Below are 14,240 nucleotides of genomic sequence, written 5' to 3'. Positions count from 1 at the left end.
TGGCAAATTGATCCTTTTCAGGTGTAGGCATTTAAATCCGTGTATGAGGTATGATTCTGTATATTTCCTCTCATGTGGTGAATGCAAACTTGTTTGTAGTAATATAAAGCCTTGATTTAATGAATGTATGTCCATGTTCATTGAAGTGGCTGGCTACTGCTTTAGGTAAGTTGTGTTTTGTATCTGCGTGATGGCTGTTGAGTCTTGTATGAATTTGTCCAGTCTCACCTATGTATTGTTTGTTATAAGTGGCACATTCTAGACAGTAGATTACATTGCTCGACATGCAGGTGAAACTCGAAGTCGCCTTGTGAAGGTAATCTGACGCTGTACTTTTTACTATAGTAGTAGATTGAATATGTTTGCATGTAGAGCACCTAGGGTGGCCACAGGGACCGGATGCTGTCTTTGTCTTTAGCTTGGCATGTACAAGAATGTCCTTGAAGTTAGTGTTGCATCTGTAGGCTACTCTGGACTACCACGCCTAGAGCTGTCAAACGACATTACTCATTTTCCCTTTACAATCAGCCACCACCGACAACGACCGCACGTGACGTCACTCCTCTAACTCGTTAAATCTAACCCTCCGAGGATGATGAGACTGCATTTGAAGAAGATAGGTTCTCCTATCAAAATGTTGGCCAGCCTTTCTGAGGCACCTTATCCTTGTTTATAACTTTTATACCATGTGTCCTACTCCATATGTCGACCCCCCTTTTTGACTTTACATTTGAAGTGGTATGTATTCTGCATTATGGACTCAAATGAGTTGTTGGACAAGACTCAATATCTGAACTAAGTGGGAGTAGACGACAACGACACAAACATTCCGGCCCTCTCCAATCATACAGCAGCACTCTTTATTTTGGTAATTTTGAAGTAGGTCTATAGGGAACTAGTGCTGGCCAGGAGGTGTTGCAGCAGTAAGATTGTCCTACTAAAATGTGATGGCGCCATAAAGTAGGAAGGTCACCAAAATGACACAATATCTTAAACAATCACAAACATGATCCTGTATTAAAGCTCTCTAATGCCTGATGCGTCAGCCAAGCTCTGTCCATAGGAACGCGCTTTCCAAGGAGCACATCCGCGCCCACATTCTAGCATGTCAGCAAGTCAGGTCAGACTTCAAGGATGCCTCAAGGTATATGTAAGCTCGCCCACAAAATATTGCGGGGTGCGCAAGCGCGTGGCGAAACGACCCTCCTCCCCTGTTAGCGGGGAACCCCTGGTGTCGAGACCAACGCCTTCACGCATGCGCATTCCTCCAAGAGTGCAAGCATGCATGTTTCTGGGTTTCCTCTTTGCGCGCCAGCGATATCCGAATGCAGCCCCTTGGCCCTGTGGTGGCTTCGACGGGCAAAACTTTATTTATACAACGGAAATCAAGAGTTCATTTTCATCTTACTTGTCTCCTTCTATAGAGCGCCTGTTTTGCCACGCTCTTCTGCGGGAGAACGTCCCGTTCTCAAAAAGAAACAACGAAGATTGGCCACAAAAAGGTGCAGCGCAAAAAAAAAGACGCGTTTGTCACCAGGCTCTATGCGTCAGCGCTCGTGACTCGACAAAAAGCGGCCGCAGCGGCGCATGTAAGCTTGCGCTTCTATACACGCTTCACACAGTTTCTTCCAACGTGTTTCGCCCATCGAAGCCGCCACAGTGCCAGTCGCAAGAGGGGCAGTTGCGGCTGCATTCGGATGTCGGCGGTGCGCAAGGGGGAAGCACGGAAATATGCAAACTTGCGGTCTCGGAGGGATGCGCATGCGTGCAGATGTCGGTCTCGACACTAAGGCTTCCCCCCTAACAGGGGAGGAGGGTCGTATCCCCACGCGCTCGCGCACCCTGCAATATTTTGTAGGCAAGTGTACCTCAATATGAGCAGTGAACTTGCCAACATGAAGTTGCAGCATGCCCTACGAAAAGCTGTTTCATTTGGCTTGCAGACTATCTTACGGCGCTGCTGTCCGCACGCAGAGTTTCAGCTCTGCTTCTCCATAGCCACTTACACATAGTGCAACAATAGGTATAGTATTTTTACAAAGTGGAAGCAAAAAAAACTATGAAAACAAAGTTGTGCCGCTTCACTGTGGTACACTGTACAACTGTGGCACCTCTGTCCTTATAATACTTACAGCTGCTCTCGCACTGGCCCAGTGGATATTGTGTTCTGGTGCACAGCACAACATTGTGGGTTTCATTCCTGGCGTCTCCAGTGGCCACCACATTTTGATAAAAGCCAGATGCAAAAATGCTGATGTAGTTAAACTTATGTGTCTATTAAAGAACACCAGGTGGTGGAAATAATCTACTACAGGATCTCGTATAGCCCAGTATTCCTGTGTATTCCCGTCACTCACCCACTCAATCAATCAGTCATGTGTACAGCATATTGTCTTTCCCTGCAGTACGCTGTCTTTGCTTCTGTCTTTGTTGTTACCTATGAGAATGGCTACTCCATTGAACCCTAGAAATGTAATTGTGGCAAAATGTTTTTGAACTTTTAAGATTCTTTCAGCTGCAGCACTTGACGACCCTGCTTCAGGCAATGCATTTATCAGTGATTGTATTCTCTAAATTACAGACTTGTAAGCACAAGTACATCTTCGAGATAGCTAAGGCTTTGAAGGAGAAGAAGCGCCTGAAAGCTGAAATTGCCTTCTCTAAGGTAGTTGCGACAAACAACGACAACCTGGCGACACTGGTATGTACCCTCTCTGCCAGAAGGGCGTAACTCTGGTTGCCTTGACCCTTAGCTCACCTATGCCTAATGTAACATTAAGGTGTGGGCTGTTTAGTGTTTACCATTTTCAGTTACTTAGCACCGCAACACTGACAAACAACTGTGAACAGGAGCACGAGTGCTACTTTTGACAGTTCTATGGATGAGAAGAACTAAAATAGTGAACCATTGCTCGTTGCACAAACACCTTCACTGCCTGGTGGGTCATGGTATTTATTCACCCTGTGTGGCTATGTGCGGTTTTCCTGCAGTGCGCAACCGATGTTTTCGCTCGACATCAATGAATAGGAAAGATACTTGTTGTTTCTGATTTGACTCATCATGGAGCCACCTCACTGCACATTCAAGAAGTAAGGAGCAAAACTCTCCATTGACTCGCCGGTATGTCGCAGTGCGCCAGTGGGATATGACGAGTACACAGAAATCGGGGCTTCAAAATGTGCTGCTGCACTGAACATGTCAAGTGCGCTGACACAGCAGAATATGAAACAAGCAAAAACTTGCAGGAGTCATAAGGGTCGTCATCTATGAAACAAGCTAGACCAGCAAAAGAATGAACATAACAATAAAGTTGTTCTGCATGAGGTGTGATCTGTCACGTTGCTAGGGTCGAGGAATCAATTGCTATCAAAGGAGCATAGTGTTCTTTCATGTGGTCTATTTCTGCAGCTTCCATATTGTTTCTATTTAGGTGCCTAGCTGAGATTGTGCACAATATGATATTTTGAGGCATGCATTCTCATCTTGCTTGGAGCTCTTCCTGATGAATGTCGGTGCTCTGTAGGTATCCGAAACACTTCAGGCTTCCTTTCTGTCTACACTCCTTGTTTTTTGTGCCGTGGCACTTATGTTTACTTTTTGTGAGGCAACTTGTCTTATTCATTGACCCTTGATTGCTTTATAGTGCAGTGCTTTTAAATGGTGGCTATAAATGCTTTTCTAAGTGTGAACTCCTTTACATTGGTAGAGGTAGTAAAAAGGTGAGTCAAATCTATTGCACTGACAAAATGAAGGCATAGAAAATGTGGCATAACAATGTTAACACAATATAAGGGAATTGAAGAGTTATACCTATTGATTATTGAAACAAAACGTAGCCATTGCACAAAAAACTACCAGGCTGTATTGTTTAAGGTATGATGCCATACATAGAAATAAAGTTAAATAAAGATGTTTTGGAATGGTGCAGATTTGACAATGGAGTCTTGATTACAAAAGCAGTAACAGTCGAACCCCGATATAATGAAATTGTCCTTGCAGCGAAAAATTTTGTTAATTTCGTTAATTCGATGTTTTAAAGTTTCAGGATTTGCAAAAAAAAGTTCTTGCAAAAAAAAACTTCACAAATTCCCAGAGCATTCCAGGTGGATAACATCTTGTCAGTAAGCACTTATAAACATATCGCAAGAAGGTCGGGCCATAATAGCATGGCCATGAGCACCGGCGCGTGCAGTGCTGATAGCACCAAGATCAATAATGCGTCGACTTGGCTGACGGCATCCGAGACCTTTAGTAAAGCAATGAAGGGGGCTAGTTGGTGAACGTTCATGGTTATATTGCGCTCAGTTTTACACAGACGATATTAATGAAGGACAGAACGTGGACGGACGTAGCGCAAACTACCAACTGTTTAATAATGTTAAATAACGCGCTTATATACAAGGAGATATGGCGCGAGGGGGGGGGGGGGTATAAAAGATATGACAAGTTCACGGAATGTGATCATAGTTCGGGTCAGGCATACATGGTTCACTGGCACCCGTTCGCCCTGGCAAACTCAACCTCAGCTTTGATAAGCACGATGGACGGAGTGCTTATGCACATTTCTTTTTCTTTTGCTATCGCAAGCGCCTCCCATATTTCTCGCTCCGTTTTTGTTTTTGATGCGCCAATGACTGTGGCGCTTTCTAGAAGCGGAGAGCATTTGCATTTTTTGCAATGTGCAGCCAGGTTGCTGGGTGCTGTCAGAAGCTGGCACGTGTATTTGTGCTCCCGTAACCTATCATTTAGACAGCGTCCAGTTTGCTCGATGTATACTTTCCCGCAATCTAGTGGGATTTGGTAAACAACTGAAGTTGCACATTCCACGTACTTTGTCACGTGCTTAGTATGACAGATCGTAGCACTAGTGTTTGCCTCTTTGGATCCTGCATTCCATCCTGCATCCTGCCATGACGTTCAAGTTCTGTTCTCCGCTCCACAAAAACTAAAAGGCATGTGCAAGAGGGTGAATGCAGGATCCAGAGAGGCAAACACTAGTGCTACGATCTGTCAAACTAAGCACGTGACAAAGTACGTGGAATGTGCAACTTCAGTTGTTTACCAAATCCCACTAGATTGCGGGAAAGTATACATCGGGCAAACTGGACGCTGTCTAAATGATAGGTTACGGGAGCACAAATACACGTGCCAGCTTCTGACAGCACCCAGCAACCTGGCTGCACATTGCAAACAATGCAAATGCTCTCCGCTTCTAGAAAGCGCCACAGTCATTGGCACATCAAAAACAAAAACGGAGCGAGAAATATGGGAGGCACTTGCGATAGCAAAAGAAAAAGAAATGTGCGTAAGCACTCCGTCCATCGCGCTTATCATAGCTGAGGTTGAGTTTGCCAGGGCGAACGGGTGCCAGTGAACCATGTATGCCTGACGCGAACTATGATCACATTCCGTGAACTTGTCATATCTTTTATACCCCCCCCCCTCGCGCCATATCTCCTTGTATATAAGCGCATTATTTAACATTATTAAACAGTTGGTAGTTTGCGCTACGTCCGTCCACGTCCTGTCCTTTCTTAATATCGTCTGTGTAAAACTGAGCGCAATATAACCATATCCGAGACCTGCATGTGTTGCATTGCACGGTGTTGTAAATGTTGGACTCCATAGCTGACCGCGATTAATTCCCGCAGGCAATGCCCACATATTAAATACAAGTGTAAAAAGTTGTGGATATTGGTCCCGATCCTCCCCCCCCCCCCAAATTGCTATAGATCGCCAGTAAGATGGAGCATTGATGGCGATAGCAAAGGGACTGCACGAAGTAAGGTTCGTAGTTTTATCAGTGTCGTGCGCTCAGCCAACATTAACAGATCTCTCGATGACCACAAACTCGCAGTTACAACACGAGTCAGCGCTTCGTACCATTTCTCGGAAATTAGGTTACAACAAAATGAAGCAACAAAATGCGTGAAGGCACCATCCATTTTGGCTTTTTGCGGGGAGATTACCTTGAAGATCGATATGACTTATTGCCCGTGCACGGACAAGCCCGAGGAGGAGAAGGCAGATGGGCACGCGTTCCTGGCCATCCCTCCTCCCCAGCAGATGTTTGAACAAGTTACCGCTTGTTCACTCCCTCCCCATCCTTTTTGCACTAAAGGAATCGTCAGCTCTCGTGTTTCTCCGACTTGTTTATCAACATGGCAAATGGCGCAGCAGTGTTTCCTGCTTACCACTGTGTCCCGGCACGCACGCTTTGACAGCAGTTCTGCTGCTCACTTTTCATGTAGAAGGACGCTTGAAATAACTTTTCCCTCGGCTGTCATAGTGTTTTGCTCTATTCACTAGCCATGCAGGCTCCTAGTACATGATTGAAATGGTCAAAAACTTTGTTAAATTGAAACTGTCACAAAGTTACTTTTTAGATCGCAAAAAATACACAGTTTTCATGGAACTAAGATCGGGACATGGCCACAATTTGTTACATCACGAATTTTGTTAAATTGAGGTTCCTTATATCGAGGTTTGGCTACTTATTTCATGAAACAAGTTTTCCAAGGCTTTTGTGCGAGCAAGAAACAGATGTGCCCATACTCAAAAGAAGAAAGAAAAGTAACCATTTGGTCAATGCAAAGCTTTAAAAGAACTGAAGTCGTAGCTCAAACAGTTCTTGAGCTATTTAATATCAAGCGAATCCTGATGGCTGATGCACTAATGGGTAAAGCAGTTCCTCAGTGTCATAAATCACAAGTGCACATCTCAGTTTTTGCAGAAAACGGTTGTTTCATATTTTTCTTTATGGTCTTCATAGCACTTGGTTTTGATGTTTTTCCGGGACAACACGTAAATTTTGGATGTAGCTTAAAAATCTCCACCAAGCAGAAAATGGTAATTAGCGCCATAGAAATCAATACTGTAGGTCTCAAACTGCTGACAAGGTAGCGGAGTAAGTTACTTAACCATAGTTACATAACCTAAGCTAACCATACTTAGTTACAGGATATGTTCCCTGTAGGGGATGGAGTTCCACAGAGGTTCATTATCTTGCATCTGCAAGAAACCATAGTTGTGTGGGAAAGCTACACTTAGTGCTTCTAGAAGCTATGCTGGACACAGCACAAGTGACAAGTGTGTGTACTGAACCCTTTATCTGCAACTCTCAAGTGCACCTGATTGAAGAATGCTCCTGTGCGACAGCAGTTAAATGATTTGTAAGCTGCAAATAATAATATCCCTCTGCATGCTCTGATGCGTGGCTTAGGAAAGAATTGTTATCCACATAAGTGTGGGGGTTCCATCTGTTGAAGTGTCAATCAAAAGTAATCCAGAGTCCTCTGCTGTGGCGTCCATAGGCAGAGAGTTCTCATTTTTCCGGGAGGGGCTGGGGCCTGACCAGCTTTCCAAACCGTGTGTGTGTGTGTGTGTGTGTGTTCCTTGCACTTGAAGAAACTGCGCTGAAGTGACGGCATTATATGAGTATACATATACAAGATCTCGTAGTAGGAAACAATTCAATTTCACAGCCTGCTGGCTGCCCTTTAGTAAGGCAGTAGTAATAAGGACTTCAGTAAGGTCCTTTAATGTGGAATAACAAAGATGCACTTCACGAAGTGTGGTTTGCACATGTGCTTCCAAGGTGCGCACTGAACAATAATAAACGATGCTGTAGTCGCGCTGCAATAACAAAACCGAGCCGTAGCCACGTAGCAATAGGTCTCCTCCATTTGGCTGCACTTTCTGCACTAATTCAGGGGGTGCAGCACTCTAACACTTGATTTGCCAGTGCAGCTAGCGCCACCTGCACTTCGGCACTTGATTTGACGTCGTGCTGCACGAGTTTATGTACACTTCGGCACTAGACTCTCCGCAAGTTCTTTTTCTCGTGCACGTAGTGCAAGGCTTTTTATAGCAGACGACACATGTGACTCCGTGGCCGTGCGGGTGTTGGTAGACGGTATCAACGGCGCCTGCTATTAGTAACGGAGCACGGATGCCAGTTATCTTCAGGATGTGCACGCAGCATCTTGTTAAGGGTGCTTTCCGGGTTCAACTGCTGCTAAGTGCACTGAAGGCCGGGATTTTCCCTCAGGTCACAGTCGTTTCTATTAATTTTCACGAGCTTACCGTTACCTTGACGTTAAGTTTGCGCCAAACCACATTGGTCAGTCGTTTGAAACGTTGTGCTATATATGATTCAGAAAGGTGTGGAAACCACGCTTGGTCATGCTTTCTGAATAATGACACACCAACAAAAGAAAAGCCACAGCCGCCCAGTTGCAGCGGACGAAGGCCTGTACATTTCTTCACTTTTGTCCTCGATTTGACCGCTGCACTGAAAGCGCTAGTGTCACGCTACACTCGCACTTCAAGAACTGGCGCTGCACTGGCACAACACTTTTCTGAACTAGTGCAAAAGGTGCAACCAAATCGAGGAGACCTAATAAGGAAACCAAGCTGTAGCCACGCAGCTATAACGAAGTCAAGCCATGGACACGCAGCAATAACGAAACCGAAACTTCTAGCCCAGATTTCTGACTGAAATTTTTGTTCGGATCCGCATATAGTACGAGGTGAAAATTTGGGATGCGAATAATAGGAAGAAAAGCTTGTATTACGTATACGTGGCTTTTTACGATATCATAAGAAGCCAACAAACACTGACACCAAGGACAACATAGGGGAAGTTACTTATACTTACTAAAGGAATTAAAGAAATCACTGGACACATACCGTTTCCCAGGCTTGGAAAATTGCCAATGTGATCCCTGTGTTTAAATCTGGCGATAATCAACAAATTAGTAATTACCAACCCATCTCCATAATTTCCGCTTGCTGCAAGCTTCTTGAGCATATTATTCACAAGCACATTGTTCAGTATTTAACTTGTCATAATCTACTGTCACACTGTGAGCACGGTTTTTGATCTGGTTTTTCCACTGTCACTCAGCTCATTGAATTTACTCACGACATAGCTTCCGCATTAAATAACCACAATCAAATCGATGCAATATTTATAGATTATTCCAAAGCATTTGACATGGTCTGCCATAAAAAGCTTCTTCGTAAACTACGTATCATACTTAACGGCAATAAGTTCCTTGACTGGACAACCGACTATTTATACTTAAGATCCCACTTCGTCACTTTCAACCATGCACAGTCATTGTCAGCCACTGTAACTTCAGGTGTGACCCAAGGATTGGTGCTTGGGCCTCTATTATTTATTTTTATTAATGATGTAGCAAATGTTATTAATGACACCGCAGTGAAGTTACGCCTATATGCCGATGACTGTGTGCTTTATTGTAACGTTGCTAACGCCCATGATCAACAGGAACTAAACAAAGTGTTTTCACTGTTCTGTGAATGGAGTAACACATGGCAAACGAAAATTAATTTCACTAAAACAGTTGCAATGACCTTCGGTAACAAAAAGAATCAGCTGCATTTCTCTTACAATAATAACGGTAACTACTTGACCCATGTCAGCGAGTTCTGATACCTGGGTGTTATTTTTTCATATAACTTAAAATAGAATGCTCATATTAATAACATTTCTGGGAAAGCGCTTTGAAAACTTGGCTATCTCAAACGAACCTTAAAAAATGCCACGAAGGAATGTAAATTAACTGCTTACAAATCACTAGTTCGACCGATCCTGGAGTACGCCTCAACTGTTTGGTCCCCTCATCTTTCGCGCGACATTGACCGTTTAGAATTGGTTGAAAAAAAAAAAAAGCAATAAGATTCATCTTCGGCCGATACGATCTTAACTTTTCACCTTCTTCACATGTGCACACTTTATCTTTGCAAACATTAGAACATGGGCGCACATGTGAACGTATCATCATGCTGCACAAGATCGTTCACACGTCATCTAGCATTCAGGCACCCTTCTCATTTGAGCCCTCAAGTGCACATGCAACCCGACGGCACCACCCATTAAACATTGTTCCTTTCAAACAACATACAGACTGCTTTAAATTTTCTTTTTTCTCGCTAACTGTTGAAATTTGGAATCGATTGGATGGCTCACTTCGCACATTGCCAATTGAAAAGTTCGTTGTTCAGTTGCCTAACAATTCGACCTGTTGATCTGTTTTTAATACTTCTGTGTTATCTATTTCTATGCTGCCCATGTTATTTGTTTTTACTAATGTATGTACCCACTCCTGCTATGTCTCCCGTGAGACAGCAGTATTTGTAAATAAATAAATAAAAATTATAAATTAATGGAAATGAAAGTGGATGAAAAAACAACTTGCCACAGGTCGATAATGATCCCACGTCTTCTCATTACGCGTGCGAGGCTCTACCAATTGAGCTGCCGCATGAGCACTTGAAGTCGCCATAAAGGGAAATGCATGCATTCCGAAACGTTTTTGTTAATTGGTTCAATGTGTTGTTAAGATCGGGAGGAAAATCAGTATTACTGTTTGGAGGACAATAGCAGACGCTGAGTATAAGTAGCTGCGGTTCAGCACGTCAGATAATCCATAGAATTTCGAGGTTGGTAGCCACTGGAATCATAGAACAACTTAGCTGCTTTTTCACTGCAGTAAGCCACTAACCCTAGTACCCTGCCTATTTTTACGAAAAACATCAGAGTTTGGCAGATTGCTCTTCACTGTCAGCGATGTCATTCGTAAGCCATGTCTCGGTTAGTATAAGCAAGTCATTGCCAGATGAAGATATGTTCAAGGTTTGGTTTACCTGCTCACACTTCGGAAGAAAGCTTCTTATGTTAGTAAAAACAAGAGATTGAAAAAGTAGGTTCAGGGGCTAGTGCAGCATGGCATAATGGCTGCCAAGGGCATCGTAGTTATTGGTAATGCCTTCATGGATTGCAAATATTCATCAAAAACATAACATGTAGGTACACGATGAAGAGTGCTTTAAAACAAACAGAAAAAGGAACAGATTTACTTCTTGCAAAAGGAATGAGATGCTTACATGCATTCTGCACTTGTTTGGAAAAAATGCTCGCTTATGCTGTAGGTAGAACCTTTAAGCTTGTGGCTATGTGTCAAGGTCGCTTCTTTTGTTTTGAAAAAGGAAAGCTTAACGATGATGGGCCAGTTGTAACCAGAACTGTATCATCTGAGGCAATGCACTCGCTCGGTTTCTTTTGCCTCGAGAATGAAATTCAAGTGGTAAGAACAGTGTCAGATGACCAGTGCCTCTGAGCGAGCAAAAGATTTAGTAGGGCAAGTATCATTAATGCTATAAAAGATCAAGTTATTGTGCAACGAGCAGTTTTCGGAGTCATCAAAGCGAGGTTAAAGATTACAAACCCAATGGACCATTAGAGTGGCGTAGATGAAGTGGCCATAGATGAAGGATATAGCAGGGACCTAAAGCAAAGAGCTCCCATGATAGCTGCACTAACTCACTTTACTGCACTATTAAAACCTGGTTGTAGTAACATATCTTCATTGGCTACTATAGGGCAGCTGTGTGGCATAAACAAAATTTTCTGCAATGAAGTAAACGTCTGCTACACCTCTGAAAAGGGTCTTTGAAAGCAATGGATGCTAAGAATGCGATTAAACAGAAATGCACAAAATGCAGCACTACCAACTGAAGGTTTACTTTGAGCAGGTCACTTTTAAACCTAAGAAAAGCAGGAGAAATAAAAGTGATACTAATACCTAGCAGGCAAAGTTCGATGTAAAACGCATGCTTTAATAGCACAGGTAAGCTATTTCTCTATCGCTTGCCGCAACTGGTGGCACACTGACACATGACGTCGCGCTATGATGAATGGAAAAGGCTTTGAAGATTTTCCTGGCTCGTTGCTGGCAATAAGTCCTCAGGATGAGCACAGTTTGAAAAGTTAGTTCACGCGTGCACTTAGCGCAATGCGTGGCCAACGCACAGCATGCCAATGCTCTGCGAGCAAAAACGGGCATCAATATGGCCACCCACCATGCCGAGTGTCGGTGTGAACCAACTTATGAAAGTGCGCGCATCCTGAGGACTTATTGTCAGCATCGAGCAAGGGAAATCTTCAACGCCTTTGCCATTGCAGCATGACGCCATTGCAGCATGACGTCATGTGTCAGTGTGCCAGCTGTTGGGTTACAGGGCGACTCCGGCATTTTTTTAATCGTATTAGGATGTTGTCATTTTCAAATGGCATTGACAGTCCTGTCACTGGTAGGGTGGCTTAATTTGCTTAGAAATTCATCAATAATTTTAAATAACCAATAAACGAGCTACTGAAACTGAAACGGGTGGCTGCTTCATGTGACGTCACGATGAGTAGATGTCAAATCCTACGTTACCCTAATGTGGGCTAAACACGCAGTACCCGTGGTGCTAACGCCAAATAAGCGAAGCTGTCTCCTGACAACACAGGGAGCTCTTACACATTTTCCAAACTAGACAGTGGCGATTTCAGCAACAGTGGCAGTGTAGTCTCTGACATAACAAACACAGGGTGGCCAGTAAAAAGTTGAGTCGAGAACGCAACCAATCTTTAAAATTCATTTTCAGGAAAACTAAATGACTTGCAGCCATATTGTTTGGCACAGATAATGAGAGTGAAAAAAAGAATGTATACTCAAAATTTTTTTAAGACCAGTGGATATCGAAAAATTGCTGAAGTTGCCCTTTAGCGATAGAAAACTCGCTTACCTGTGCTATTAAGGCACACATTGTACATCGAAATTTGCTTGCTTAGTATTAGTTTTTAGCCTGATTTCGTGGTTTTTAGTTGCTTCTTGATATATTGTTTTTTCTCTTTTCCACCTTTTCGAAGGTTGAAAGGCCGCCTTGTGTGAAATGAGCCTTCAATTGGTAGTCGGCGCTCTGTCTTGTCTTTCTATTGAGTCCCATTTTTTGCCCTGTTTGTTTTCGAAGTCCTGTACCAACTAGTTCACCAACTTGCATTATTTAGAAAGGTCCATTCTCTCGAAGAAACTCCATTGTATAGCATAAACTTCTACTCCGAGTGCACCGCACTTAGTTGAAAAATGCAGCAGCCAGTGTTGTGAAAGCCACATGTCCAGCACTCCTGCAATGCGTTCGTATAGGAAAAGGCACTGTCAGTACATCAATGGGTCTCCAGACTAAGACGTGCATTGATGTGAAGCTGCACTGTGGATCAATTACAGTGGTGGATGGAGCAGTAACCCAACTTCGAAAAATTTTTTTCCTTGCCTGAGAAAATACTTTCACTGAACTCTCTTGAAGAAGTTATTACGGTTCCTGCTGTCTAATGAACTATCATTGATATTTTCAGATGGCCTACAACAACGTGACATTAGTAGCAGAACACATAGCAAAAGTGCCATTTTCCCAAGTTCTGCGCCATTTCCCCCTCTGTATTGTTTGTTGCATGACAAAGCACATTTGTTCAATTGTTTGTCCAAGACTGCCATGCCAGTACCAGTTAATAATACGACTGTGAACTACGCGTTAAAGTTCATAATGTTCAGACCTGCCCTAAGTTGCACTTTTTGATTCAGCATTAGATTTGGCAAAAATAAATGACCAGTAATAGGGGGTCCACATCAGAGTGCAATTTTTCAAAATTACCCACAAAATTTTTCCGTACTCATGAAATTAGGCGTAATATTTAAAAATGTTTCTTGTGCACCATATGTCGTCTTGCTTTGTGAAATTTTAGCAGCAAGCAAGTAAACATTTTTTTTTTCTGCCAGAGATACTTTGGGAAGGCACCTGATTGAGTGTAGGAGTTAGCCACAAGTTTTTAAACGATTAAAATATAAACCGGAAGAGGTCAACTTCATGGCTAGTGCATTTGGCTTGAAATAAAAATTTTTCAATGGTTGCTGACACTTTTTGGAGAAGCCCTCTTGCATAATTCTAATCGATATTTTTTCTTGATGACTGCTCTTTGTTTACAGGCGCAATATTATTTGGATTCATCATGGCATGATCACACGCCCCATACAGCCTGTGCATAATAACAGTGGCCGAAATTTGAGATGCCCTCGGAGGTTTCACCTGATTTAAAACACGTTGTGGGGCTAGTTGGTGCATAGCTTTCAATAGATGAAAGGCCAATAGTGACTGCACACAGGAAGGAATACAGACAGAACAAGGCACTTCCTGTCTGTATTCCTTCCTATGTGCCGTCACTATGGGCGCTTCATCTATTGAACAAATTTCACTTGATCTCGTTCGATGCCATCTGGTCGTATAGTCTTCGAAGTGGTGTTCATATGGTTTTCGAAGGCATGTGTGTGCTGGCCAGCCAAGCTGGAATTATCTGGAGAAGGCCAATTTGAGGGTCAAAGTAAGGAAAGTT

At 43.2% G+C, this 14,240-nt stretch overlaps 1 protein-coding gene across 2 annotated transcripts in view; it reads left to right on the top strand.

The window, feature by feature from the left end:
• LOC135897583 (uncharacterized) overlaps positions 1–14,240 on the top strand; it is a 46,064-nt gene that overhangs the window by 14,591 nt on the left and 17,233 nt on the right. For both annotated transcript variants that reach the window (XM_065426249.1, XM_065426250.2), the window contains exon 2: positions 2,582–2,701. In XM_065426249.1, coding sequence (XP_065282321.1) covers positions 2,582–2,701 — 120 coding nt within the window. The remainder of the gene's footprint in view (positions 1–2,581; positions 2,702–14,240) is intronic.

Source organism: Dermacentor albipictus, unplaced genomic scaffold (assembly GCF_038994185.2).
Source record: "Dermacentor albipictus isolate Rhodes 1998 colony unplaced genomic scaffold, USDA_Dalb.pri_finalv2 scaffold_28, whole genome shotgun sequence".
NCBI classification, from domain to species: Eukaryota; Metazoa; Arthropoda; class Arachnida; order Ixodida; family Ixodidae; genus Dermacentor; species Dermacentor albipictus.
This window is presented reverse-complemented; position numbering and strand designations above follow the sequence as displayed.